Raw genomic sequence first — 25,786 nt, 5'->3', positions numbered from 1 at the left:
CCACTTGGGGTGGGGGTGCTGACAGCCAAAAGGTACGCTGCAACTCAGGCCAAACTAGGTCGTGTGCATCCCAGCTAGGTGTTTCACTCGCGGGCCAGCCCCCGTCCATTGGGGCCTTGTCGTGGTGAGGCCTAGCGCTGGGCTATAACCTGCACTCGCTCGCTGGCCGTGCTGGGAGTCCTTAAGGATCTAGGATATCCAGTCCGAAACCAACTCCGGCTGTTGATTGCAGTTCTCTCAGGAACATAACTAGCTAAAAAATAAAAAACATTTAACAAAGGTTCCCTTTAAAATAAAAGAACAAGCTAAGACCAAAGTCCCAGCCAGGAACTACGTCCTACTCCTAAACTAGGCAGAAACAAACATAGCAGAGTGAGTGAGTGGATGCCTGCAGGGACTGCCCCATAGGCGTGGTAACGATTTTTCCTGTCTAGTGTCCTACTCCTGTAGGGGGCAGCATAACCCAATGATCAAGAAGAATATGGAGCTGCGGCTGTCAATGAACGCTAGAGAAATACAGCTGTTCTGTGAAGCCCTCAAAAGTTTGTTAGAGAACCTTAGTAAACAAACAGCATCATGAAGGCCAAGGAACACAACAGATAGGTCAGGGAGAAGGTTAAAGCAGGGTTAGGTTATAAAAAAATATCCCAAGCTTTGAACATCTCACAGAGCGCTGTTTAATCCATCATCCAAAAATGGAAAGAGTATGGCACAACTGCAACCCTACCAAGACATGGCCGTCCACCTAATCTGACCGGCCGGGCAAGGAGAGCATTCATCAGAGAAGCAGCCAAGAGGCCCATGGTAACGAGCTGCAGAGATCCACAGCTCAGGTGGGAGAATCTGTCCACAGGACAACTATTAGTCCTGCACTCCACACATCTGCCCTTTATGGAAGAGTCGTAAGAAGAAAGCCATTGGTGAAAGAAAGCCATAAGAAGTCCCGTTTGCAGTTTGTGAGAAGCCATGTGGGGGACACAGCAAACGTGGAAGAAGGTGCTCTGGTCAGATGAGCCCAAAATTGGCCTTAAAAGCAAAACGCTATGTGTGGCAGAAAACTATCAATGCACATCACACTGAACACACCATCCCCACCGTGAAACATGGTGGTGGCAGCATCATGTTGTGGGGATGCTTTTCTTCAGCAAGGACAGGGAAGCTGGTCAGAGTTGATGGGAATGCAATGGAATACCGTCCTTACAGGATGTCTCCAACTTACAAGCTACACTGTTTAATTGGGCGACTGTGGCAAATGATGTTTAATGTTGATAAATGTAAAGTTATGCACTTGGGGGCTAAGTATATGCATGCATCATACATACTAGGGGGAATGCAACTGGGGGAATCAATGGTGGAGAAGGATATGAGTGTTCTGGTAGATCCTAAGCTTAATAGCATGCAATGCCAAGCTCCGGTTTCCAAAGCAAGCAAAGTCCTTTCATGTATTAACAGAGGCATGGACTCCATAGAGAGAGATATATTTTTACCCCTGTACAAATCATTAGTAAGACCTCATCTGGAATATGCAATTGAGTTTTGGGCACCAGTTCTCAAAAAGGATATCAGGGAACTGGAGAAAGTGCAGAGAAGGGCAACCAAACTGATCAGAGGCATGGAGGAGCTCAGCTATGAGGAAATATTAGAGGAACTGAATTTATTCTCTCTTGAGAAGAGGAGGTTAAGGGAGGATATGATCAACATGTATAAATACATAAGGGGGGATATGATCAACATGTATAAATACATAAGGGGTCTATATAGTGAACTTGGTGTTGAGTTATTCACTTTAAGGTCATCACAGAGGAAAAGGGGGCACTCTTTACATCTAGAGGAAAATAAATCTAATCTCCAAATACGGAAAGGTTTCTTCATGGTATAAAAAAATGTGGAATAGACTCCCTCCAGAGGTGGTTCTAGACAGCTCAGTAGATTGCTTTAAAAAGGCCTGGATTCTTTCCTATATAAATATAATATAACTGGTTACTCTCAATAATAAAGTTGATCCAGGGAATATCTGATTGCCTCTCGGGGGATCAGGAAGGAATTTTTTTCCCCTGCTGGAGCAAATTGGATCATGCTTTGCTGGGGTTTTTCACCTTCCTCTGGATCAACTGTGGGTATAGGATTGTATGGTTGTTTTTTTAAATTTTTTTTTATTGGTTAAACTAGATCAGGAATCTTCAAACTATGACCCTCCAGTTGTTCAGGAACTACAATTTCCATCATGCCTTGTCATGTCTGTGCATGTCAGAGTTTTACAATGCCTCATAGGAGGTGTAATTCTGCAACAGCTTGGGGGGGCTGTAGTTTGAGGATCCCTGAACTAGATGGACTTGTGTCTTTTTTTAACCTAACTATGAAGGAAGACGGATGGAGCCAAATACAGGGCAATCTTAGAAGAAAAGTTGTTAAGAGTCTGCAAAAGACTTGAGACTGGGGCGGAGGTTCAGCTTCCAGGAGGACAACGACCCGAAACATCCAACCAGAGCTACAACTGAATGGTTTAGACCAGGGATCCTCAAACTACCGCCCTTCAGCTGTTGCGTAACTACACATCCCATGAGGCATTGTAAAACGGACATTCACAGACATGACAAGGCATGATTGGAATTGTAGTTCCTGAACTGGAGGGCCATAGTTTGAGGACCTCTGGTTTAGATCAAAGCATATTCATGTGTTAGAATGGCCCAGTCAAAGTCCAGACCTAAATCACATTGAGAAACTGTGGCAAGACTTGAAAATTGCTGTTCAAAGACGCTCTCCATCCAATCTGACAGAGCTTGATCTATTTTGCAAAGAAAAATGGGTAAAAAAATGTCACCCTCTAGATGTGCAAAGCCGGTAGAGACATCCCCAAAAAGACTTGCAGCTGTAATTGCAAAGAAAGCCGGTTCTACAAAGTATTGACTCGGGGGGGGGGGGGTGAATACAAATACACTTCACTTTTCACAGATTTGTAAAAAGTTTTGAAAACAATTTATCATTTTCCTTACACTTCACAATTATGTGCCACTTTGTGTCGGTCTATCACATAAAATCCTAATAAAATACATTTACCTTTTTTGTTGTAACATGACAAAATGTGGAAAATTTCAAGGGGGATGAATACTTTTTTCAAGGCACTGTAGTCAGATTTAGGTAATAGTAAAATTTCAGGGCCTAAGGAATTGCATTACTTAACCACTTGCCGACCGCCGCACGACTATCTACGTCGGCGGTCAGCCCCTCACAGGCAAACTAACGTAGGGCTACGTTGCTTGCTTGTGAGGGTCTAGGGAGCGAGCGCGCGCCCCCCGGGGCGCGCTCCCGCTCCCGCGTGGTCACGGACCCCCCCGCGCGTGTGACCAGTGGACCTGATGTCCGCCGGTCACTCGGCGATCGGCGGGGGAGAGGGAGAATGTCAGGCAGCTTGTGTAAACAAACTGCCTGTCATTCTCCTCGCTGCAAAGACACTGATAAAACGGATCTGGTATGTAGATCCGTTGATCAGTGTCCTTACAGCTAGAGCCACAGCCAATCACAGTAGAAACCACGCCCCTAGGGACACACACAGCCCCTCCCTTCCAAATAAAGTTAACCCCTTCACTACCAGTGTATTTTTACAGTAACAGTGCATATATATAGCACTGATTACTGTAGAAATGTCACTGGTAACCCCAAAAGTGTCAAAAATGTCAGTCAAGGGTCCGATCTGTCCGCCGCAATGTCGCAGTACCGCAAAAAAAATCGCAGATCGCCGCCATTACGCGTTAAAAAAAAAAACAACAAAAATGACAAAAATCTTTCCCTTTGTTAGTAAACGCGATAACTTTTGCGCAAACCAATCAAAATACGCTTTTTGCGATTTTTTTTACCAAACATAGGTAGCATAAAATAAATTGGCCGAAAATTTTTAAAAATTTTGATTTTTACATTTTTTTTTGGGGGAATTTCATATAAAAAAAATGTGAAAAATATTGCTATTTTTGCAAAATTGACGCTCTTTTTTTGTTTATAGCGCGTGATCAAAAAATCGCACAGGTGATCAAATACCACCAAAAGAAAGCTCTGTTTGTGGGAAAAAAAGGACGTCAAATTCGTTTAGGTACAGCGTCGCACGACCGCGCAATTGTGCGTTAAATTCACGCAGTGCCGAATCGCAAAATACCCCCTGGTCGGAATGGGGGTAAAATCTTCCGGGGCTTAAGTGGTTAAGGGCTCTTTCATAGACCTAAGATTATGAGTCAGCAGCATAGACCAGTGATGGAGAACCTTGGCACCCAAGATGTTTTGAAACTACATTTCCCATGATGCTTATGCATTCTGCCGTGTAGTTGAGCAACATGGGAAATGTAGTTCCAAAACATCTGGGGTTCCAAGGTTCTCCATCACTGCCCTAGACCATTGTTTGGGCCCACAGGTCCTGAGAGAGGAAAACAAGGGAAAGGAGAAGTTATGGCAATAACCAATGAAATAAAGGAGCTGTAGAGACATCGAAGGGAGGGAAGGATCAAGGAAGGAAAGAAAAGGGGTGACGGTCGGGTATCAGTAGAGAGATGGGTTATGGGGGAGGGATATGGAGGAATGTATTCCCCCTCATACACAGGTGCAGGAGCCCAATAGGTAGGTCATACGTAACTGAGGCTCAAAGATAGTGTGAAGTAACTCAAACCTTCTAACTAGGGATAGACCGATTATCGACGTGGCCAATATGCACTTTCCCTAATATATCAGTATCGGCCCCGAAACTGGCCGATATTGACGATATTTTTGTGTTGTCATTCTGCCTTCTTAGGCCGCCTCCCTCGCCTTGGACAGCCTCGTCTGGACTAATCTCGCGGGAGTGTTTCACAGACATACACCCACCCACAGCAGCCCGGTGCCAGCCAGCCACCCACATCCACAGGCACTGTACCAGCCAGCCACCCACAGGCCCTGTACCAGCGAGCCACAAGCACTGTACCAGCCAGCCAGCCAGCCACCCACAGGCCCTGAACCAGCCACCCACCACAGGGTGCCAGACACCCACCACAGGGTGCCAGACAGCCAGCCACCCACAGACAGGGTGCCAGACAGCCAGCCACCCACAGACAGGGTGCCAGACAGTCAGCCACCCACAGGCCCTGGATCAGCCAGCCACAGGCACTGTACCAGCAAGGTGCCCACAGGCCCTGTACCAGCCAGCCACCCACAGCCCCTGTGCCAGCCACCCACCTACCACAGGGTGCCAGCACACCCACTACAGGGTGCCAGCCACCCACCACAATGTGCCAGCCACCCACTACAGGGTGCCAGACAGCCACCGACCACAGGGAGCCAGCCAGTCACCCACTCCACAGGGAGCCAGGCACCCACCCACCCCACAGGGAGCCAACCACCCACCACAGGGTACAATTAGAAGAAGGCAACCGCACACCAACTTGAGAGTGATAGTAAATGATAAAAACCTTTTACTGAAAATCCAAAACGACAAACCAGGGACAGGTGAGCAAAAAACAGTTGATGCGTTTCATGAAACTATGTTCGCTTAGTCATAACCGGTTGCCAGCCAGCCATTAAGCATTAAACAAAAATTAACATGTTCAGTACCAGATTTGTGTTAAAAATTGTCTTTATTTTTCAAAACTTTAAATGTACAAATTCCGGTCCAGAAGTGGTTAAAAGTAGAATTATAGGCTAAATTATTTTTTTTTCATTTTGGATAGAGTAAGGGGGGGTTATACCCCTCAGATTATTATTTTTTTTTCACCATCTGTCTCCCATTGCAGAGTTTTCCCTTCACTTCCTGTCCCATAGCCAAACAGGAAGTGAGAGGAAACCTATGCAAATTAAAACAAAAAAATTCCTTGGGGAACACCAGACCATCAGAACTAGCATCCCCATTGGAAGATTTCCTCTCGATTACTTTTCTGGGGACAACCCAAAATTTGGGATTTTCTTTTACTTTCAATGATAATGGTAAACAGGACAAATAGAGAGGGTGAATCTCCTTCACGGGGGGGGGGCACAGACAGCGATAAAACCTGACAGGTGTTCTAATCCATCTCCATTCCATCTAAACTAAAATAAAAGTTTAAATATTCCTCTTTGCCTTGTCATAGGAATAGGGATTCTCTTTTTGGGTCCACTCAACGTGTTTTTCAGAACACAAAAAGACAATTGGCCCTAGGAGGCCAAGTTAACACCTAAAACTCGTTATGTTCCTCAAACCATTCTTGAACAACTTTTGCAGTGTGGCAGGGCACATTATCCTACTGAAAGAGGCCACTGCCATCAGAGAATACAGTTTCAATGACAGGGTGTACATGGTCAGCAACAATGTATAGGTAGGTGGTACGTGTCAAAATAACATCCACATACATGGCAGGAGCCAAGGGCAGGGCATGGTATTGGCCAGAGCATCACACTGCCTCCGCCGGCTTGCCTTCTTCCCATACTGCATCCTGGTGCCATCTCTTCCCCAGGTAAGTTATGCACTCACACCTGGTCATTCACATGATGTAAAAGAAAACATGATCAGACCAGGCCACCTTCTTCCATTGAAGAATAACTAATAGAGTCGCCTCTAAATGCAGACTGTAAAAGCACTTTTTAATAATAAATAGCAAGCTCCATAGAAAAAAAATACTCAAATTTTACATGAGTATGGAAAGCTTTGGTCAATTGATGAGGAGTCCCTCCACGGCGTCCTGTGCAGTGGGACTTGGGGGCCTTTAGCTGCTGCAACAATGGCCCCTCCCCCCGTTTGAATATTGCCAGCATTCGAGGAGGAAAGATGGAGACCGGACGGAAACGAGGGCTGGAACGCAGCATGGACCGCAAATCCTGCGCCAGTGACGTCATCCACTCGCAACGCGTTTCGGAGCATGCGCTGTGAAGATAGTAACTCTACACCACGGTCCTTCTTCAAGCTGGATGAGGACAATGAACTGAAAGCTGTATGTATGGATATATATATATATATATAGCTTTCTGTATTATATATATATATATATATATATATATATATATATATATATATATATATATATATATACACATACACACATACATACATACATACACACACACACATACATACACACACTATTTATATATATATATATATATATATATATATACACACACACACACACACATATACATACATACACACACACACACTATTATATATATATATATATATATATATATATATATATATATATATATATATATATATATACACACAGTGCCTTGCAAAAGTATTCGGCCCCCTTGAACATTTCAGGCTTCAAACATAAAGTTATAAAACGGTAATTGTTTTTGAAGAATCAACAAGTGGGACACAATCATGAAGTGGAACGAAATTTATTGGATATTTCAAACTTTTTTAACAAATAAAAAACTGAAAAATTGGGCGTGCAAAATTATTCAGCCCCCTTAAGTTAATACTTTGTAGCGCCACCTTGTGCTGCGATTACAGCTGTAATGCCCCATACACAGGTGCAGATTATCTGCAGACTTTTGTCTGCAGACTTACCTTTTCTATGTAGTGCAAGGGCCTGCCGGATTGCATACAAATTGAAAGTGTTTAGGTTTGACCTCATATTATATGGTTTTGGTAAGTCTGCAGACAAAAGTCTGCAGATAATCTGCACGTGTGTATGGGGCATAAGTCGCTTGGGGTATGTCTCTATCAGTTTTGCACATCGAGAGACTGAAATTTTTGCCCATTCCTCCTTGCAAAACAGCTCGAGCTCAGTGAGGTTGGATGGAGAGCGTTTGTGAACAGCAGTTTTCAGTTCTTTCCACAGATTCTCGATTGGATTCAGGTCTGGACTTTGACTTGGCCATTCTAACACCTGGATATGTTTATTTGTGAACCATTCCATTGTAGATTTTGCTTTAGGTTTTGGATCATTGTCTTGTTGGAAGACAAATCTCCATCCCAGTCTCAGGTCTTTGCAGACTCCATCAGGTTTTCTTCCAGAATGGTCCTGTATTTGGCTCCATCCATCTTCCCATCAATTTTAACCATCTTCCCTGTCCCTGCTGAAGAAAAGCAGGCCCAAACCATGATGCTGCCACCACCATGTTTGACAGTGGGGATGGTGTGTTCAGGGTGATGAGCTGTGTTACTTTTACGCCATAACGTTTTGCATTGTTGCCAAAAAGTTCGATTTGAGGCACTGTATGTATGTATGTATGATATATATATATATATATATACACACACACACACACACACATATACACACTTATTATTATATATATTATATATAATATAAATTATATATTAAATATAATTAAATATTATATATTATAATATATAACTATTATTATGTATACAATTCTTCAATAAAAATGAAAATAAATAGTTAAAAATTTAAAACGAAAAAATGACAATTAAGATCCTTAATGGGAGTTTATATATGGATGTTACCATGAACCTATACTCAAGAATTTTGAACAAGAATTGTGGACTTTTTCATTGATGGTGCCCCCAATAATAATTTGGACACTAAAAGCTTACAAGGACTCTTATTTCACTGTGTTTTTGAACTAGCCCCGATTCATCTTACCTGTGACACCTTCTTCCATTGCTCCGTGGTTCACTTCCGTTGCTCACGTGCCCATTGTAGGCGGTTTTGGCTGTGGACACGGGTCAGCATGCACACCCTGACTGGTCTGCGTCTACGCTCGTCCCCAGGAGAACTCCCACGTACAGGTACAGCGGTTCACGCGGGTGCAGAGCTGGGGGCCACTATTGAACGGGAGATCTGCAGAGCTGGGTGTTACTACTGAGTGGGGGATCAAAAGATCTGGGGGCTACTACTAAGCAAAAGATCTGCAGAGCTGGGGGTTACTACTGAGCAGGGGATCAGCAAAGCTGGGGGCTACTACTGAGTAGATCTGCAGAGCTGGGTGTTACTAATGAGTTGGGGATCAGAAGATCTGGGGGCTACTACTAAGCAAGAGATCTGTAGAGCTGGGTGTTACTACTGAGTGGGGGATCAGAAGATCTGGGGGCTACTACTAAGCAAGAGACCTGCAGAGCTGGGGGTTACTACTGAGTGGGGGGATCAGCAAAGCTGGGAGTAACTACTGAGCGGGGGATTAGCAGAGCTGGGGGTTACTACTGAGCAGGTGATCAGCAAAGCTGGGGGTTACTACTGAGCAGGTGATCAGCAAAACTGAGCAGGAGATCTGTAGAGCTGGGGCTACTACTGAGTGGGGAATCAGCAGAGCTGGGGGCTACTACTGAGCAGGAGATCTGAAGAGCTGGGGGTTACTATTGAGCGGGGGATCAGCAAAGCTGGGGGCTACTACTGAGTAGATATGCATAGCTGGGTGTTACTACTGAGTTAGGGATCAGAAGATCTGGGGGCTACTACTAAGCAAGAGATCTGTAGAGCTGGGTGTTACTACTGAGCGGGGGGATCAGAAGATCTGGGGGCTACTACTAAGCAAGAGATCTGCAGAGCTGGGGGTTACTACTGAGTGGGGGGGATCAGCAGAGCTGAGGGTTACTACTGAGCAGGAGATCTGTAGAGCTGGGTGTTACTACCTAGTGGGGGGATCAGCAAAACTGAGCAGGAGATCTGTATAGCTGGGGCTACTACTGAGTAGGGAATCAGCAGAGCAGGGGGCTACTACTGAGCAGATCTGTAGAGCTGGGGGTTACTACTGAGCGGGGGATCAGCAAAGCTGGGGGCTACTACTGAGTAGATCTACAGGGCTGGGTGTTACTGAGTTGGGGGATCAGAAGATCTGGGGGCTACTACTAAGCAAGAGATCTGCAGAGCTGAGGGGTTACAACTGAGTGGGGGGATTAGCAGAGCTGAGGGTTACTACTCAGCAGGAGATCTGTAGAGCTGGGGGTTACTACTGAGAGGGGGATCAGCAAAGCTGGGGGCTACTACTGAGGAGATCTACAGGGCTGGGTGTTACTGAGTTGGGGGATCAGAAGATCTGGGGGCTACTACTAAGCAAGAGATCTGCAGAGCTGAGGGGTTACAACTGAGTGGGGGGATCAGCAGAGCTGAGGGTTACTACTCAGCAGGAGATCTGTAGAGCTGGGGGTTACTACTGAGAGGGGGATCAGCAAAGCTGGGGGCTACTACTGAGGAGATCTACAGGGCTGGGTGTTACTGAGTTGGGGGATCAGAAGATCTGGGGGCTACTACTAAGCAAGAGATCTGCAGAGCTGGGGGGTTACTACTGAGTGGGGGGATCGGCAAAGCTGGGAGTAACTACTGAGTGGGGGTTTAGCAAAGCTGGGGGTTACTACTGAATGGGGGATCAGCAAAACTGAGCAGGAGATCTGTAGAGCTGGGGCTACTACTGAGTAGGAAATCAGCAGAGCTGGGGGCTACTACTAAGCAGGAGATCTGTAGAGCTGGGGCTACTACTGAGTGGGGAATCAGCAGAGCTGGGGGCTACTACTAAGCAAGAGATCTGCAGAGCTGGGGGTTACTACTGAGTGGGATATCAAAAAAGCTGGGGGACACTACTGAGATCTGCTAAACAAGGGTAGTAATAGGCAGGGGATCTGCTGAATGAGGGTAATGAGCTGGGGGATCTTCTGAGTGGGGGGTACTACTGAGCCAGGAAGGCGTTTCAATGTGTGTTACAGTCAAAGCAAGTATGAATAAGCCCTAGCCAGAAAGAAAACTACCAGCCCCTGTGATATGATGCAGATTACATTTGCTCCTTTGATTGTCTATGAAGAAGCATGCTCCATGCCAGTGTGGTTGAGTGGTTTACGTTGATCATGCCCAATACCACGCATTTCACAGCACAGCTCTCGTCTATGTTTACAGAATTCAGAAGACGGTTACTCATTCATTGAAGGGAGATTTGCATGATTACAATTCCCATCGTGGCCAACACGCCTCTCTCACAATTCACCCTTTAATGCTTGCGGTTTCATTTTTTCCATCTCCCGCTTCCAAGCCCAGAGTCATAAAAGTGCTGAATTGGGAGCCGGGCCGTACTCATGCCAGGAGTACACGGAGGCACATCGTGCTGGAAGCCGTCTTCATCCTCAGCAAATGTTCCCGTTTCCAGTGACATCATAGCATGAGTAACACTGTAAAATAAAACAAGACCCCCAAACTGGGAGCGCGATTGTGGAAAATGCTGGGATCCTTCCCCGAGAAGGATTATCGGACACTGATGGCTGTGAGGTGGAAGGGGAGACACGGGCCCATAAATAAAGCACACTGATCTCCCAGGATTTACTAATGAAATACACAGCGGTGATATCATTCTTTCCAATAGCTCATTTTTTGGAGTAATAGATAACAGATTCAATTTATGGAGATATAATTGGCAAGAGTTTTCCTTTAGTATAACAGATCTCATATATTCTTCCTAACACTTTTTTAATAACCATTTTTTAAAAAACAAAAAAAGTTATACAGAAGTTTTAGCAGATTCCTCATATAGTGTTGCAGCCAGCTGCATTGAAAATGCCATTGGCCATTGTATTGAAGGGGTTTGGGGGGGGCTGACTTTAAGTAAATGCAGAACCTGAAGTATATCTAGTTAACCCCCTTCTTACTGGGCACTTCCACCCCCTTCCTGCCCAGGCCAATTTTCAGCTGTCGCACTTTGAATGACAATTGCGTGGTCATGCAACACTGTACCCATATGACTTATTTTTTTGAGACAGACCTTTCTTTTTGGTGGTATTTATTCACCACTGGGATTTTTTATTTTTTTTGCTAACCAAAAAAAGATCAAAAATGTATTAAAAAAAAAAAAAAAAAGTTTTTAGTTTCGGTTATAAAATTTAGTAAAAAAGTAATTTTTCTCCTTCACTGATGGGCGCAGATGAGGCTGCACTGATGGGCGCAGATGAGGCTGCACTGATGGGGCTGCACTTGTGTGCGCAGATGAGGCGGCACTGATGGGTGAAGAGGCTGCACTGATGGGCGCAGATGAGGCTGCACGGATGGGGCTGCACTTGTGCGCACGGATGGGGCTGCACTTGTGCGCGCAGATGAGGCTGCGTTTGTGCGAGCAGATGAGGCTGCGTTTGTGCGAGCAGATGAGGCGGCGTTTGTGCGAGCAGATGAGGCGGCGTTTGTGCGAGCAGATGAGGCGGCGTTTGTGCGAGCAGATGAGGCGGCGTTTGTGCGAGCAGATGAGGCTGCACTGATGGCTAAAGATGAGGCTGCACTGATGGCTAAAGATGAGGCTGCACTGATGGGTAAAGATGAGGCTGCACTGATGGGTAAAGATGAGGCTGCACTGATGGGTAAAGATGAGGCTGCACTGATGGGTAAAGATTGGGCTGCACTGATGGGTAAAGATTGGGCTGCACTGATGGGGCTGCACTTGTGTGCGCTGATGGGGCTGCACTTGTGTGAGCAGAAGAGGCTGCACTTGTGTGCGCAGATGAGGCTGCACTGATGGGGCTGCACTTGTGTGAGCAGATGAGGCTGCGCTTGTGGGCGCAGATGAGGCTAGCACTGATGGGCGCAGATGAGGCTGGCACTGATCATCAGGACAATGATAATTAGTGCCCTGATTATCAGTGTAGATGTTGAAAGCAAGAGACGGGGAGGCGCCAACTAAGTGTAGTATTACTATATCAGCATTTATTGCACAAGGTTAAAAGCACTTATAGGAATCAGAAGAAATTCATTCCCATCGTTATACTGATCCGTCTTTGTGATCCCCCGCCATCCTGCAGGCTCCACAAACGGTCCAAAGGGCTGGCAAGGAAGGATGTAAGCCAGATAGGGGCACCTCTCTGTCCAGGGATGGCAGAGGACTCCATGCTAACCAGCGTGGACCGCGGATGTTGAAGTGATGTTGTCGGAACAGGGCGGAGGTCGGGACCACGGCTGTCAGTCGTGAGCCTAGGCCCGACCTCCGCCCTGTTTCTGTGAGGTCACTTCCACATCGGCGGTCTACGCTGGTTAGCATGGAGTTCTCTGCCATCCCTGGATGGAGAGGTGCCCCATCCGGCTTACATCCTTCCCAACCCTTTGGATTGTATGTGGAGCCTGCAGGGCGGCAGGGATCACAAAGACGGATCAGTAGAACAATGGGCATGAATTTCTTCTGCTTTCTGTAAGTGCTTTTAACCATGTGCAATAAATGCGGATATATTGTTACTACCCTTAGTTGGCGACTCCCTGTCTTTTGCTTTCCAATTGTCCTACAGAGTTCCTGGACACACTCTGACGATAGCTGCCTCCTTTTAACTATTTTATTCTTCTGCCTAGACTAGTAGACTTTTATTACCCTTACCAGCATCTGCTTATTTGAGAGACGTATACCATATGGAGCGCCAGATTCCCACTCTTGTATGTTTAAGTGTAGATCTCCCCTGTGTGTATTGCCACTTACCGTCTCCCCTCTCCTCACGTGCTGTCAGCGTGAGGAAAGAACTGCCGATAACCGGCAAATCCTGTTTACAATGTGATCAGCTGTGTTTGGACACAGCTGATCACATAGTAAAGAGCCGCTGTGAATGGCTCTTTGCCCTGGATCTTTGATTGGCTGTGTCTGAAGGACCCTGCAACAATAGTCTCTAGGGTCTCTGCTAAAAAAATATATTATTATATATATATATATATATATATATATATATATATAATGTTTAGGGGTTCTAAGTAATTTCCTAGCTAAAAAAAAATAGATATTTGTCTTACCGTAAAATCCTTTTCTCGGAGTTCATTGACGGACACAGCGCTCCATAAATCATAACTAGTGGGTTATATTGACTCCTCCAGGAGTAGGATTAGGCACTACAAAAAACACCTGGCTATGCCCATGGGCCGTCCTCAGCTGGTTTATAACCCCCCTCTCTGCTCTAGGTAATCAGTTTAGTAGCAAGCAGTATTAGAAGTATCAGAGCTCCATAGAGGGGTGGGTGCTGTGTCCCCCGAACTCGGAGAAATGGATTTTACGATAAGTACAAAAATCCCATTTTCTCTTTCGTTCATCAACGGACACAGCGCTCCATAAATCATAACTAGTGGGATGTCCAAAAGCAGTGCCAAAAAGGAAAAATGAGGGGTGGGGAAAATAACCAAAGGCTAAAAATAGAGAGGTTATGTTTGTATTACTAAGTAAACAGGTACCTACATCCCTGTATGTGAATAAATCTATATCGGGAAAACCCTAAAAAATCTGGAGCAAGGCTTAAGGTGCCGAAGCCTGAAATCAGAAGGAAAAAGGTCAGAAAGGAATGGATAAAGACCGAAAGAGGGGTAGAAAAAATGAGATAACATGAGGGGGAAGGAAAAAAGAGGGGAAGAAAGGGGAAGGGAACAGGAAAGGCAAGGGAAGAAGAGGAGAGGATGAGTACGGAGAGAAAAGGTGAAAAGGGGGGGAAGCAACGAACGAGGGGAGGGGGGGGGGGGAAGAGAAGAGGGGAGGGAGGGAAAGCCAGGGATGGAAAAACGGGGAGGGGGGAGGAAGAATGAAGAGGGGAGGGAGGGAAAGCCAGGGATGGAAAAACGGGGAGGGGGGGAAGGGGGGGGGGGAAGAATGAAGAGGGGAGGGGAGTGAGAAGAAAGGGGGGAAAAAGGGGGGGGGAGACAAGGAGAAGAATAAAATAAGAATCCCCTTTTATTCTTCTCCTTGTCTTCCCACCCCCCTCCTTCCCCCCCCCCCTTTCTTCTCACTCCCCTCCCCTCTTCCCCCCTTTCTTCTCACTCCCCTCTTCATTCTTCCCCCCCCTCCCCATTTTTCCATCCTTGGCTTTTCCTCCCTCCCCTCCCCTCGTTCGTTGCTTCCCCCCCCCCCCCCTTTTTCACATTTTCTCTCCGTACCCATCCTCTCCTTCTCTTCTTCCCTTGCCTTTCCTGTTCCCTTTCCCTTTCTTCCCCTCTTTTTCCTTCCCCCTCATGTTATCTCATTTTTTCTATCCCTCTTTCGGTCTTTATCCATTCCTTTCTGACCTTTTTCCTTCTGGTTTCAGGCTTCGGCACCTTAAGCCTTGCTCCAGATTTTTTAGGGTTTTCCCGATATAGATTTAAAGGCTAAACATAAGAGCCCTAACCAGGACACAGGAGCCTTAACCGGGTCACAAAAGCCCCATCTGAAAAATAAAAGTTTGAAGAAAAACACCCCTCGAGAGGGATCAGCCCCTCCTAAAAAGCAGCCTGCAAAACTTTGCGGCCAATAGAAGCATCCGCAGGTGACAAAGTATTTACCTTATATAATTTTGTGAGGATATGCACCGACGACCAAGTGGCCGCCTTGCGAACTTGTGATTTTGATGCCTGATGACGGAAAGCGGAAGAAGCTCTCAGCGCCCGAGTAGAATGCGCCGTAACAAGGAAAAGTGGAACCTGATATTTAATGGAATAGGCATGAGTCACTGTTTGTCTGATCCATCTGGAGATGGTAGCCAAAGAAGCGGCCAGCCCTTTTCTTGGTCCGTCTGTAACCACAAAAAGCAAATCTGACCTCCGAAAGGACTCCGTAGCTGCCAGATACACTCAAATCGCACAACCCACATCCAAGGTATGCAAAGCAAATTCCTTGGGATGAGCCGGCTTCGGACACAAAGAAGGCAACCCAATGTCCTCATTCAAATTGAAGTCAGAGACAACTTTGGGCAGTAATAATGGACAGGGACGAAGAACCACTTTATCCCTATGAACCACCAAATAGGGTTTGCGACAGGATAATGCCATAAATTCCAATACTCTGCGGGCCAAGGTAATAGCCACCAAGAATGTCAACTTCTGGGATAACGTAGACAAGGGAATCTCCCGAATATTCTCAGATGAAGGTTTCTGGAGAACCAAAGCACTAAATTTAAATCCCATGGCGGCAAAGGAGACCGTACAGATGGAGCCACATGTCGAACCCCCTGAATGAGGGTACGAACTAGCATGGCTAGGGGTCGCTGAAAGAAGATTGCTAGAGCAGACTCCTGGCCCTTGATGGTACTCAAGGCCAACTTCTGATCAACGCCCCAATGAAGAAAAGTTAAGAACCGGGCCACAGAAAAGGGTCGAAGGTGAGCGCCAATCGACTCACACCAAGAAATGTACGTTTCCACGTACAATGGTAAATCTCTCAGTACCTGGCATTCAATAGCTAAGCCATTAAAACCAGCAACTGTAAAGCAGGATGGTAGATTAGCCCTTGGGACAACTGGTCTTTTCTGAGAGGAAGCCCCCAAGGGACGTTTATGGTCACCAGGATTATTGGAAGATCATCGCTCTTGATTCCGCGCAGGAACTGCGGACAAAGCCTGAGTCAAGGATGATACTGGCCTTACAGTGGTGCGTGGACGACTGCGACATCTGCCAGAGGAACCCTTGATCTAGCCACGAACTTCGGTATCCTCCAGTGGAGCTGAACCTGCTAAAGAAGCTGCATTTAGGATTGTGCAAACAGAACTGTCTTGAAGGTGGATACCCCCAGACTCAGAACCTGTACGCAAATCAGCATAGAGAACTATCTGTGGACAGCAGCAGGAGAATCCTGGCCTATGGTTCCTGATGTTTGTCCAGAGAAAGAACCGCCCTGGTCAGAATTAGAATCAGACCTAGGTAAATCAATTCCCTGGACAGGGATAGGGGGGACTTTAGGTAGTTCGGACATTACCTGTACCTTTGCAGGAAGTTAATCCACACAAGGAGACTCAGGACCTAAAAAAACATGAAAAGAACAAACTTTGCCCCCCTTTCTGGGTACCCCCAAAAGAGACATTTCGCGGATCTCCTTGACGCTCACAAAAGAAGTCCAAGGGGCTGGAAACCAGCGAAGATGTCCCCCCACCCTATTAATGGACGAGGGCAGACCTTCATGCTGAAGGGGTCTTGTCTGCTGTTTTGGAGAAGCTAGCTCTAGGTTTACCAAACCAAGGTTGCTTGGAACCTCCCGGGGAAGATTTAAAAGATCTTTTTCCCTTATTCGCTGTCCCAGAAGCACAAAAATAATTTTCTATGGGCTGAGAAGGAGGGCCCCCATCTGCAATGAGGCTCCTTCCCTTTCCTTGACTGTGGCAGGAAGGTACTCTCCCCCTCCCCGTGAAACCCTTACTGATGTCATCCAGAGTAGCCCCAAACAGGCAATCGCCTTGAAAGGGCAGATCAATGAGAGCTTTCTTAGAGGCTTGGTCTGTGGACCAATTCCACAGCACGTGCCTAATCACCACCGCTGAAACAGAAATTTTGGACAGCACAGGAGCTGTATCCAAAGCTGCATCACAGATAAACTGCATCCCATGGACAAAACTGCTCCGCCAAATCAACATAAGCAGCGGGGACCTGCTTGCTCCCCAGGCCCCTGGCGCAAAAGCTTGGCCCATTCAGTTAGGGTCTGAGACACCAGGGCTGAGGCAAAGACTGGTCGCAATGCCGAACCAGCCATAGTAAACATGCTGCGTGGCACAGCCTATGCTTTCCTGTCAGCCTAAAGGACGGAGATTCCTCTACTGGGATCATGGTTGCTTTATTCAACCTGAAAACAGGAGGATCCACCACTGGTGAACTAGTCTACTTTTTTAAAAGGGACTCCTCAAAAAGGTAACGTACAGCAAAATGTTTGGGGACCACAAACAGTAATTTTGATTGTTCCTATTCTTTACACAAAAACCTGTGAAAATAAGGCCCGTAAGGAAACACCTTTGAAGTATGAGGTGACGTATGCATACCAAACGATACTGCCACGTCCGTGGCTACAACAGCCGCATCCTCCATTTTTAAAGTCTCATGCACTGCAGTGATAAGTGCGTCTACCAGCGTTTTTTCATTCACTGCTGCGACCATGAAGGAATCATCCTTACTATCGGATGGATCTGGGGATGTATATATATATATATATATATATATATATTTTTAGCAAAGACTCTGGAGAATAAAATGTCGGTCATTGCAATATTTTTTGTCACGCGGTATTTGCGCAGCGGTCTTTAAAGCGCCATTTTTTGGGAAAAATTTTGAAAAAATACTAAGCAGTAAAGTTAGCCCATTTTTTTTGTATATTTGGAAAGAACATGTCAGGCCGAGTAAATAGATACCCAACATGTTACGGTTTAAAATTGCGCCCCCCCGTGGGATGGCGACAAACTACGGTCAATAGAGATCTCAATCTGTGACGCTTTAAATTTATTTAACGGTTACCAGTTTAGAGTTAGAGTGTAGCTCTTTTTTTTAAATTATTGCTCACGCTCTGGCGATCGCGGCGATACCTCACATGTGTGGTTTGAACAGCGATTTCATTTGCGGCTTGACTTCCGTATACGTTTTTTTTTGTGCGCGAGCTAACGGTGACGGGGGCGGCTAAATTTTTTTTTTTTTTTTTTTCCCATTTATTTTTTTAACTTTATTAAAGTTTTTTTTAAAAAAAAAATCTGATCACTTTTATTGCTGTCACAAGCAATGTAAACATCCCTTGTGACACCAATATGCAGTGACAGGTACACTTTATGGAGGGATCGAGGGTCTAAAAGACCCTAGACCCCTCCACTACACTTCCCTGTATGCAAAACGCCGAAAACGGCATTTTTGCATACAGCCGTTTTTCAAATTTGCCGCCTTTTGCAGCACAGTAACCCGGAAGTGACGTCATGGACGCCACCTCCGGGTTACGTCATCGGAGAACCGATCGAAGCCGTTTCCGGCTTTGATCGGGACTCCATCCAGCCGGCGGACGTGGGACGGGAGCCCCGGTAACAGCCACGGAAAGCGGCGGGGGGGGGGTGGTTACGTCCCCTCCCGCCCCCCCGGGTACCGCATCGGTCGGTACCGACGGAAAGCCAACCGTCGGCTCTAAACCACGGTACCGGTATAACACCGCAAAGTTTACCGACGTAGCCCTACGTCAGTATGCGGTAAGTGGTTAAGCCTCCCCTGGATGGGCCGCATCCACGGCAGCATCAGGCTCAGAATCAGATGAGACCAACTGAGCAGGAGAAGGCGGGGATGCTTCCTCCTGGGCCTTTGCCCACACGCCACTTCCACCCGGGACACTAAGGACTGCAGGACCTCCATGGACCCATGGGAAGCTGGGGTTCCGAGGGACCTGCCACCTCCATGAGGGGGTCAGTGGGGGAGATGTGACCCTGAGGCTCCATAAGGAAAGGAAGATCCTTGCAGTACAAAAATGATATTTTGGCCCTTACTACACTGGGACCCCTCCAGACTACCAAGGCAGGGAGCACACTTTCCTAGGACTCTTACAGAGTGGGGAAAACGGGGGAGACCCCAGGGGTCTCTGCTGCATCCCCTGCCCTGGGACCCCCACCAGACTCCAGGTCCAGACAGGGGGGAAAGGGAGTAGGGGAAAGGTAGTGGGGAAGCCCAGCTCACTGAGGGATTTAGGATGGGAGGAGGGAACCTGCAGGCAGGTCTGACCGTTCCTGGAGGTCACCCACGTCCACCCCAAAAAATGCCAAAAGGGGAGAGGGGGGACTGTACTTATCCTTCCATGGTGCGAGTAACCCCCCAGACAAAATCCTCACCACTGAAGTAGGGGAGCAGTCAGGCAAGGGACCGCTGCAACTCAGACCCAAGCCCGGTCGTATGCGACCCTGCGAGACGTTTAATTCCCGGGCCAGCCTCTGTCCATGAGGCTATGTCGTAGCCGACCTAGCACGCAGTTGCGGTCTGCATGCACTCACTGGCTGGGCTGGGGGGACCACTGGATCTACATTATCCAGGCCGGCAGTTTATTGTAGATCTACCGAGAAAAAAAACAAAAAAGATGTAAGGAGGAGAAAAAATTGCTAGAACCAGAGATCCCAGCCAGGAGCCTAGGTCCTTACTCCTGACTAGACCGATTAAAACTGATTATCTAGAGCAGGGAGGGGGGGGTTATATACCAAACCGAGGATGGCCCATGGGCGTAGCCAGGTGTTTTTTTGGTCTGCCTAGTCCTACCCCTGGAGGAGGCAATATAACCCAGTTGTTATGATTTATGGAGCGCTGTGTCCGTCCATGAACGAAAGAGAAATACTGATTTTAAACTTGTAGTCAACATATGTCAGAAAAAAGCTTAGGCTCCAAGAGGTAAATGTGTTCTGTTAATAATGAAGACTGCCAAAGGAAGGCAAGGTTAGGTGTGTTCATATTCACCGGGTGCCAAAATAAACATCGCACCATTTCAATATATCTATTAATCAAAAAGCTCCCAGGTGTTGTAATGAATATAAAACAGTTTATTAAGATTTGTTGCCTTCTAATAAATACACAATTATTATGATATCTAACCCACGTATGGAGAACACTAGACACATGCTGGCAGTAAGAACCAAATGTAGTTGAAGGAAGTTGGGGAACTGTAGACACTGCAGCAGAATGTGACTCTGGTATCCAAAAAGTGATGCAGGAAAACTAGTGTTAATACTGGGGCTGATTTAAAAAACTGGGAGTTGCTGCAATATATCGACCAATCAGAAACCTGGACTAATTCCATCACTGGGTGAGAAAATAGAAGGTAAAATCTGGTTGGTCATTTGGATCAACAACTACAATATAACTCCAGTTTTAAGAAAATCAGCCCTGCTATGCTTACAGCCATCAGTTTTCATCATCCGAGGAAATGCCTTCAATTTCATCACGATCGCCACCAATGGCCATCCAGAAAGCTTTGGCAACCTGAAAAGAAAATACATTAAGATATAAAATACGTTTTTAAGACACACCTTCCAGCATAGAAAAATCATGGACACCTCCCTCTATGATTCTTCATTCCTAACCAACCATACCTCATTGATCAGGGTGCCTGAATGAACCCAACAATAAACCCCCGGGTCTCATTTATCAGGGTGCCTGAAGGAACCCAATAATACAGCACCGGGTCTTATTTATCAGGGTGCCTGAATGAACCCAATAATACAGCACCGGGTCTCATTGATCAGGGTGCCTGAATGAACCCAACAATACAGCACCGGGTCTCATTTATCAGGGTGCCTGAATGAACCCAACAATACAGCACCGGGTCTCATTGATCAGGGTGCCTGAATGAACCCAACAATACAGCACCGGGTCTCATTGATCAGGGTGCCTGAATGAACCCAATAATACAGCACCGGGTCTCATTTATCAGGGTGCCTGAATGAACCCAACAATACAGCACCGGGTCTCATTTATCAGGGTTCCTGAATGAACCCAACAATACAGCACCGGGTCTCATTTATCAGGGTGCCTGAAGGAACCCAACAATACAGCACTGGGTCTCATTGATCAGGGTGCCTGAAGGAACCCAATAATACAGCACCGGGTCTCATTTATCAGGGTGCCTGAATGAACCCAACAATACAGCACCGGGTCTCATTGATCAGGGTGCCTGAATGAACCCAATAATACAGCACCGGGTCTCATTGATCAGGGTGCCTGAATGAACCCAACAATACAGCACCGGGTCTCATTTATCAGGGTGCCTGAATGAACCCAATAATACAGCACCGGGTCTCATTTATCAGGGTGCCTGAATGAACCCAATAGTACAGCACCGGGTCTCATTTATCAGGGTGCCTGAATGAACCCAACAATACAGCACCGGGTCTCATTGATCAGGGTGCCTGAATGAACCCAATAATACAGCACCGGGTCTCATTTATCAGGGTGCCTGAATGAACCCAATAATACAGCACCGGGTCTCATTTATCAGGGTGCCTGAATGAACCCAACAATACAGCACCGGGTCTCATTTATCAGGGTGCCTGAATGAACCCAACAATACAGCACTGGGTCTCATTGATCAGGGTGCCTGAATGAACCCAATAATACAGCACCGGGTCTTATTTATCAGGGTGCCTGAATGAACCCAATAATACAGCACCGGGTCTCATTTATCAGGGTGCCTGAATGAACCCAACAATACAACAAAGGCTCTCATTGATCAGGGTGCCTGAATGAACCCAATAATACAGCACCGGGTCTTATTTATCAGGGTGCCTGAATGAACCCAATAATACAGCACCGGGTCTCATTGATCAGGGTGCCTGAATGAACCCAACAATACAGCACCGGGTCTCATTTATCAGGGTGCCTGAATGAACCCAACAATACAGCACCGGGTCTCATTGATCAGGGTGCCTGAATGAACCCAACAATACAGCACCGGGTCTCATTGATCAGGGTGCCTGAATGAACCCAATAATACAGCACCGGGTCTCATTTATCAGGGTGCCTGAATGAACCCAACAATACAGCACCGGGTCTCATTTATCAGGGTTCCTGAATGAACCCAACAATACAGCACCGGGTCTCATTTATCAGGGTGCCTGAAGGAACCCAACAATACAGCACTGGGTCTCATTGATCAGGGTGCCTGAATGAACCCAATAATACAGCACCGGGTCTCATTTATCAGGGTGCCTGAATGAACCCAACAATACAGCAACGGGTCTCATTGATCAGGGTGCCTGAATGAACCCAATAATACAGCACCGGGTCTCATTGATCAGGGTGCCTGAATGAACCCAACAATACAGCACCGGGTCTCATTTATCAGGGTGCCTGAATGAACCCAATAATACAGCACCGGGTCTCATTTATCAGGGTGCCTGAATGAACCCAACAATACAGCACCGGGTCTCATTTATCAGGGTGCCTGAAGGAACCCAACAATACAGCACTGGGTCTCATTGATCAGGGTGCCTGAATGAACCCAATAATACAGCACCGGGTCTCATTGATCAGGGTGCCTGAATGAACCCAATAATACAGCACCGGGTCTCATTTATCAGGGTGCCTGAATGAACCCAACAATACAGCACCGGGTCTCATTGATCAGGGTGCCTGAATGAACCCAATAATACAGCACCGGGTCTCATTTATCAGGGTGCCTGAATGAACCCAACAATACAGCACCGGGTCTCATTTATCAGGGTGCCTGAATGAACCCAACAATACAGCACCGGGTCTCATTTATCAGGGTGCCTGAATGAACCCAACAATACAGCACTGGGTCTCATTGATCAGGGTGCCTGAATGAACCCAATAATACAGCACCGGGTCTCATTTATCAGGGTGCCTGAATGAACCCAACAATACAGCACCGGGTCTCATTGATCAGGGTGCCTGAATGAACCCAACAATACAGCACTGGGTCTCATTGATCAGGGTGCCTGAATGAACCCAATAATACAGCACCGGGTCTCATTTATCAGGGTGCCTGAATGAACCCAACAATACAGCACCGGGTCTCATTGATCAGGGTGCCTGAATGAACCCAATAATACAGCACCGGGTCTCATTTATCAGGGTGCCTGAATGAACCCAATAATACAGCACCGGGTCTCATTTATCAGGGTGCCTGAATGAACCCAATAATACAGCACCGGGTCTCATTTATCAGGGTGCCTGAATGAACCCAATAATACAGCACCGGGTCTCATTTATCAGGGTGCCTGAATGAACCCAATAATACAGCACCGGGTCTCATTTATCAGGGTGCCTGAATGAACCCAATAATACAGCACCGGGTCTCATTTATCAGGGTGCCTGAATGAACCCAATAATACAGCACTGGGTCTCATTTAACTTGTATATATAATAATCAGTGCAACAGCCTAATAATATGAAAACCTACAATTAATAAAGTGCAACATAAATATTGTGAACAAATTGATAATCAATATTGTGAAAAAATAATCATCACCCATTTATCAGGGTGTCTGAGTGAACCCAACAATACAGGACTGGCTCCCACTGCTATCAATCAGCCCTGGGATGAGGGAGAGAGCTTCTGCTCTCATGCACAGTGCTGGACCCGAGATCAGGCTCAGGTAAGTATAAAGGGGGAGGGGGGGGGGGATCCCGGAGCACAGAAGGCTTTTTTTTTAACCTTAAAGCGGAGTTCCGGGCACAGAAACCATTTTTCAACAAACATACCCCCGGGACAGTCAGAGCTAGTACATTCCACAATGGCTAGCCTCTGATCTGTCCCGGTTCGCACTTACCGGCAAGAAGAAATACTCACTTTTAAAATTTCTTCTCCAGCGTTGCCATCTCTGTTGTGGGCAGCTGAAGCCGGCGCGATCCTCTTCTGCGTCCTCTTCCGCGTCTTCTTCTCCCAGAATGCGCCTGCACCGGCCCCTCTCGTCACTTCCGGTGCGGCGCCGCATTCCTCAACTGCTTCTGGGCATGCCCAGAAGCTGTTTAGCAGGGAATGCGGCGTCGCCCCGGAAGTGACGAGCGGGGCCGGTGCCGTCGCAATGATTCCTGGGAGCGATGACGTTCAGCTCCCAGGAATCATCGCAAGACAGGAAGTGACGGCGGAGCCGTGGCTCAGAGGGAGGAAGTACACTGAGGTGAGTATTTTCAATCTACAATTACAAGGTGAGTGAAAAAAAAAAGAAATGCCTAACTATCAAATTCCTTTTCAGGTTAAGGAGACCAAGCGGATGGGCACAAAAAAAAAAAAAAAGGTAGATTTTGTGCCCGGAACTCCGCTTTAATGTAAAGAATGAGCTTTAGAACCACTTTAAAGCAAAACACAACTTTGCCTTATTTACCAATATACATGTTCCTAGATGAACAGCTCCCACTCATTTAGTAAATCAACCCCAGGGAGTCAGCCAATTCACATCCTGAGCAGTAAAACACAAATATGTAGCTCTGCAAAGCTGGAAGCAGAATATGATATGAGCAAATATGGCTGCCCCCATGTACAAATATACGACAAACTAAAAACACTTTTTTTTTTTTTTTAAACAATAAAAATTAAATTCTTATAAAGTTGATCTCTTATACTTTATAACTACAGTATATCTAAACAATAAGATTACACATTCTCCTAAAGACACTGGATTACCTTTTCTGCATGCAACTTTCTTTGTTCGTGTGGCAATGTCGCAGCTTTATCTGTTAAGACCAGAAAACAAGATGAAGCACAACAATCCCACTTTCAAGCAATCAGGCATTGGAAATCAACTGAAACCAAAGCAATTCCAAGTTATTTATTTGTATTATTTACAATAATGATCATTCGGCAGCAAGAAATTGGGAAATAAAATGAAACTGAACAGCAGGTTGCTGTGGTTGAAAGCTGAAAGTTATGAAATTTCCCATGTGTCCATCATCATTATTAATGGTATGTTGCCCATACAAACTTGTTACACGTATGAACAACCCCATTTACAACGGCAAGTATGCAAATACAAACTTCCAGCATGTATGTTGGAGCTTCGTCTATGGGGGTGGAAGTTGATATTGGCACATTCAACATTCCAAGCTCAAAGCCACTGAACCAGTGATGGAGAACCTTGGCACCCCAGATGTTTTGGAACTACATTTCCCATGATGCCCACCTACACTACAGAGTGCATTAGCATCATGGGAAAAGTAGTTCCAAAACATCTGGGGTGCCAAGGTTCGCCATCACTGCGTGACTGGGCTATAGGTGTGCCTACGTGTGGAAACCTCTAGATTTCTGCTTTAAAGTTGAAGTTCCCTACAGCTTTAGTCAGATCACTTAGCTGTACTAAAGTATGTCCCATGTTGTGCAAGCATGCCCTGTCCCCTTCCTGTCTGGTGATGCGTTGGTTAGCAGCTTTGGGTCTGCAGGGAGAACAGCATTACAGGTTCCTCCTTCATTAACCACTTTAAGACCGGAAGGATTTGCCCCCTTAATAACCAGGCCCTATTTTGCAATTCGGCACTGCGATATTTTAACAGACAATTGCACGGCCATGCAACGCTGTACCCAAATAAAATTGATGTCCTTTTTTCCCCATAAATAGAGCTTTCTTTTGGTGGTATTTGATCACCTGTGCGATTTTTATTTTTAAACAAAAAAAAGAGGACAATTCTGAAAAAAAAATATATATATATTTTTCACATTCTGCTATATAAAACATTCCCAAAAAAAATTTTAAAAATCAAAATTTAAC

The 25,786-nt window shown here is 46.2% G+C and overlaps 1 protein-coding gene across 1 annotated transcript in view; it reads right to left on the bottom strand.

Moving 5' to 3' along the window:
• Nucleotides 1-20,083: 20,083 nt before the first annotated feature.
• AAGAB (alpha and gamma adaptin binding protein) overlaps nt 20,084-25,786 on the bottom strand; it is a 58,896-nt gene continuing 53,193 nt past the window's right edge. Inside the window, exons 9-10 of the mRNA XM_082253033.1 lie at nt 24,709-24,758; nt 20,084-20,543 (exon numbers count right to left, since the gene is read on the bottom strand). Of these exons, the coding sequence (XP_082109159.1) occupies nt 20,466-20,543; nt 24,709-24,758 (128 nt within the window). The 3' untranslated portion in view covers nt 20,084-20,465. The remainder of the gene's footprint in view (nt 20,544-24,708; nt 24,759-25,786) is intronic.

The sequence above is a fragment of the Pelophylax lessonae genome, assembly GCF_965119305.1.
Source record: "Pelophylax lessonae genome assembly, chromosome: 4".
In the NCBI taxonomy this organism is placed as follows: domain Eukaryota; kingdom Metazoa; phylum Chordata; class Amphibia; order Anura; family Ranidae; genus Pelophylax; species Pelophylax lessonae.
The sequence above is the reverse complement of the archived record's forward strand: the minus strand, read 5'-3'. Positions and strand labels throughout refer to the sequence as shown.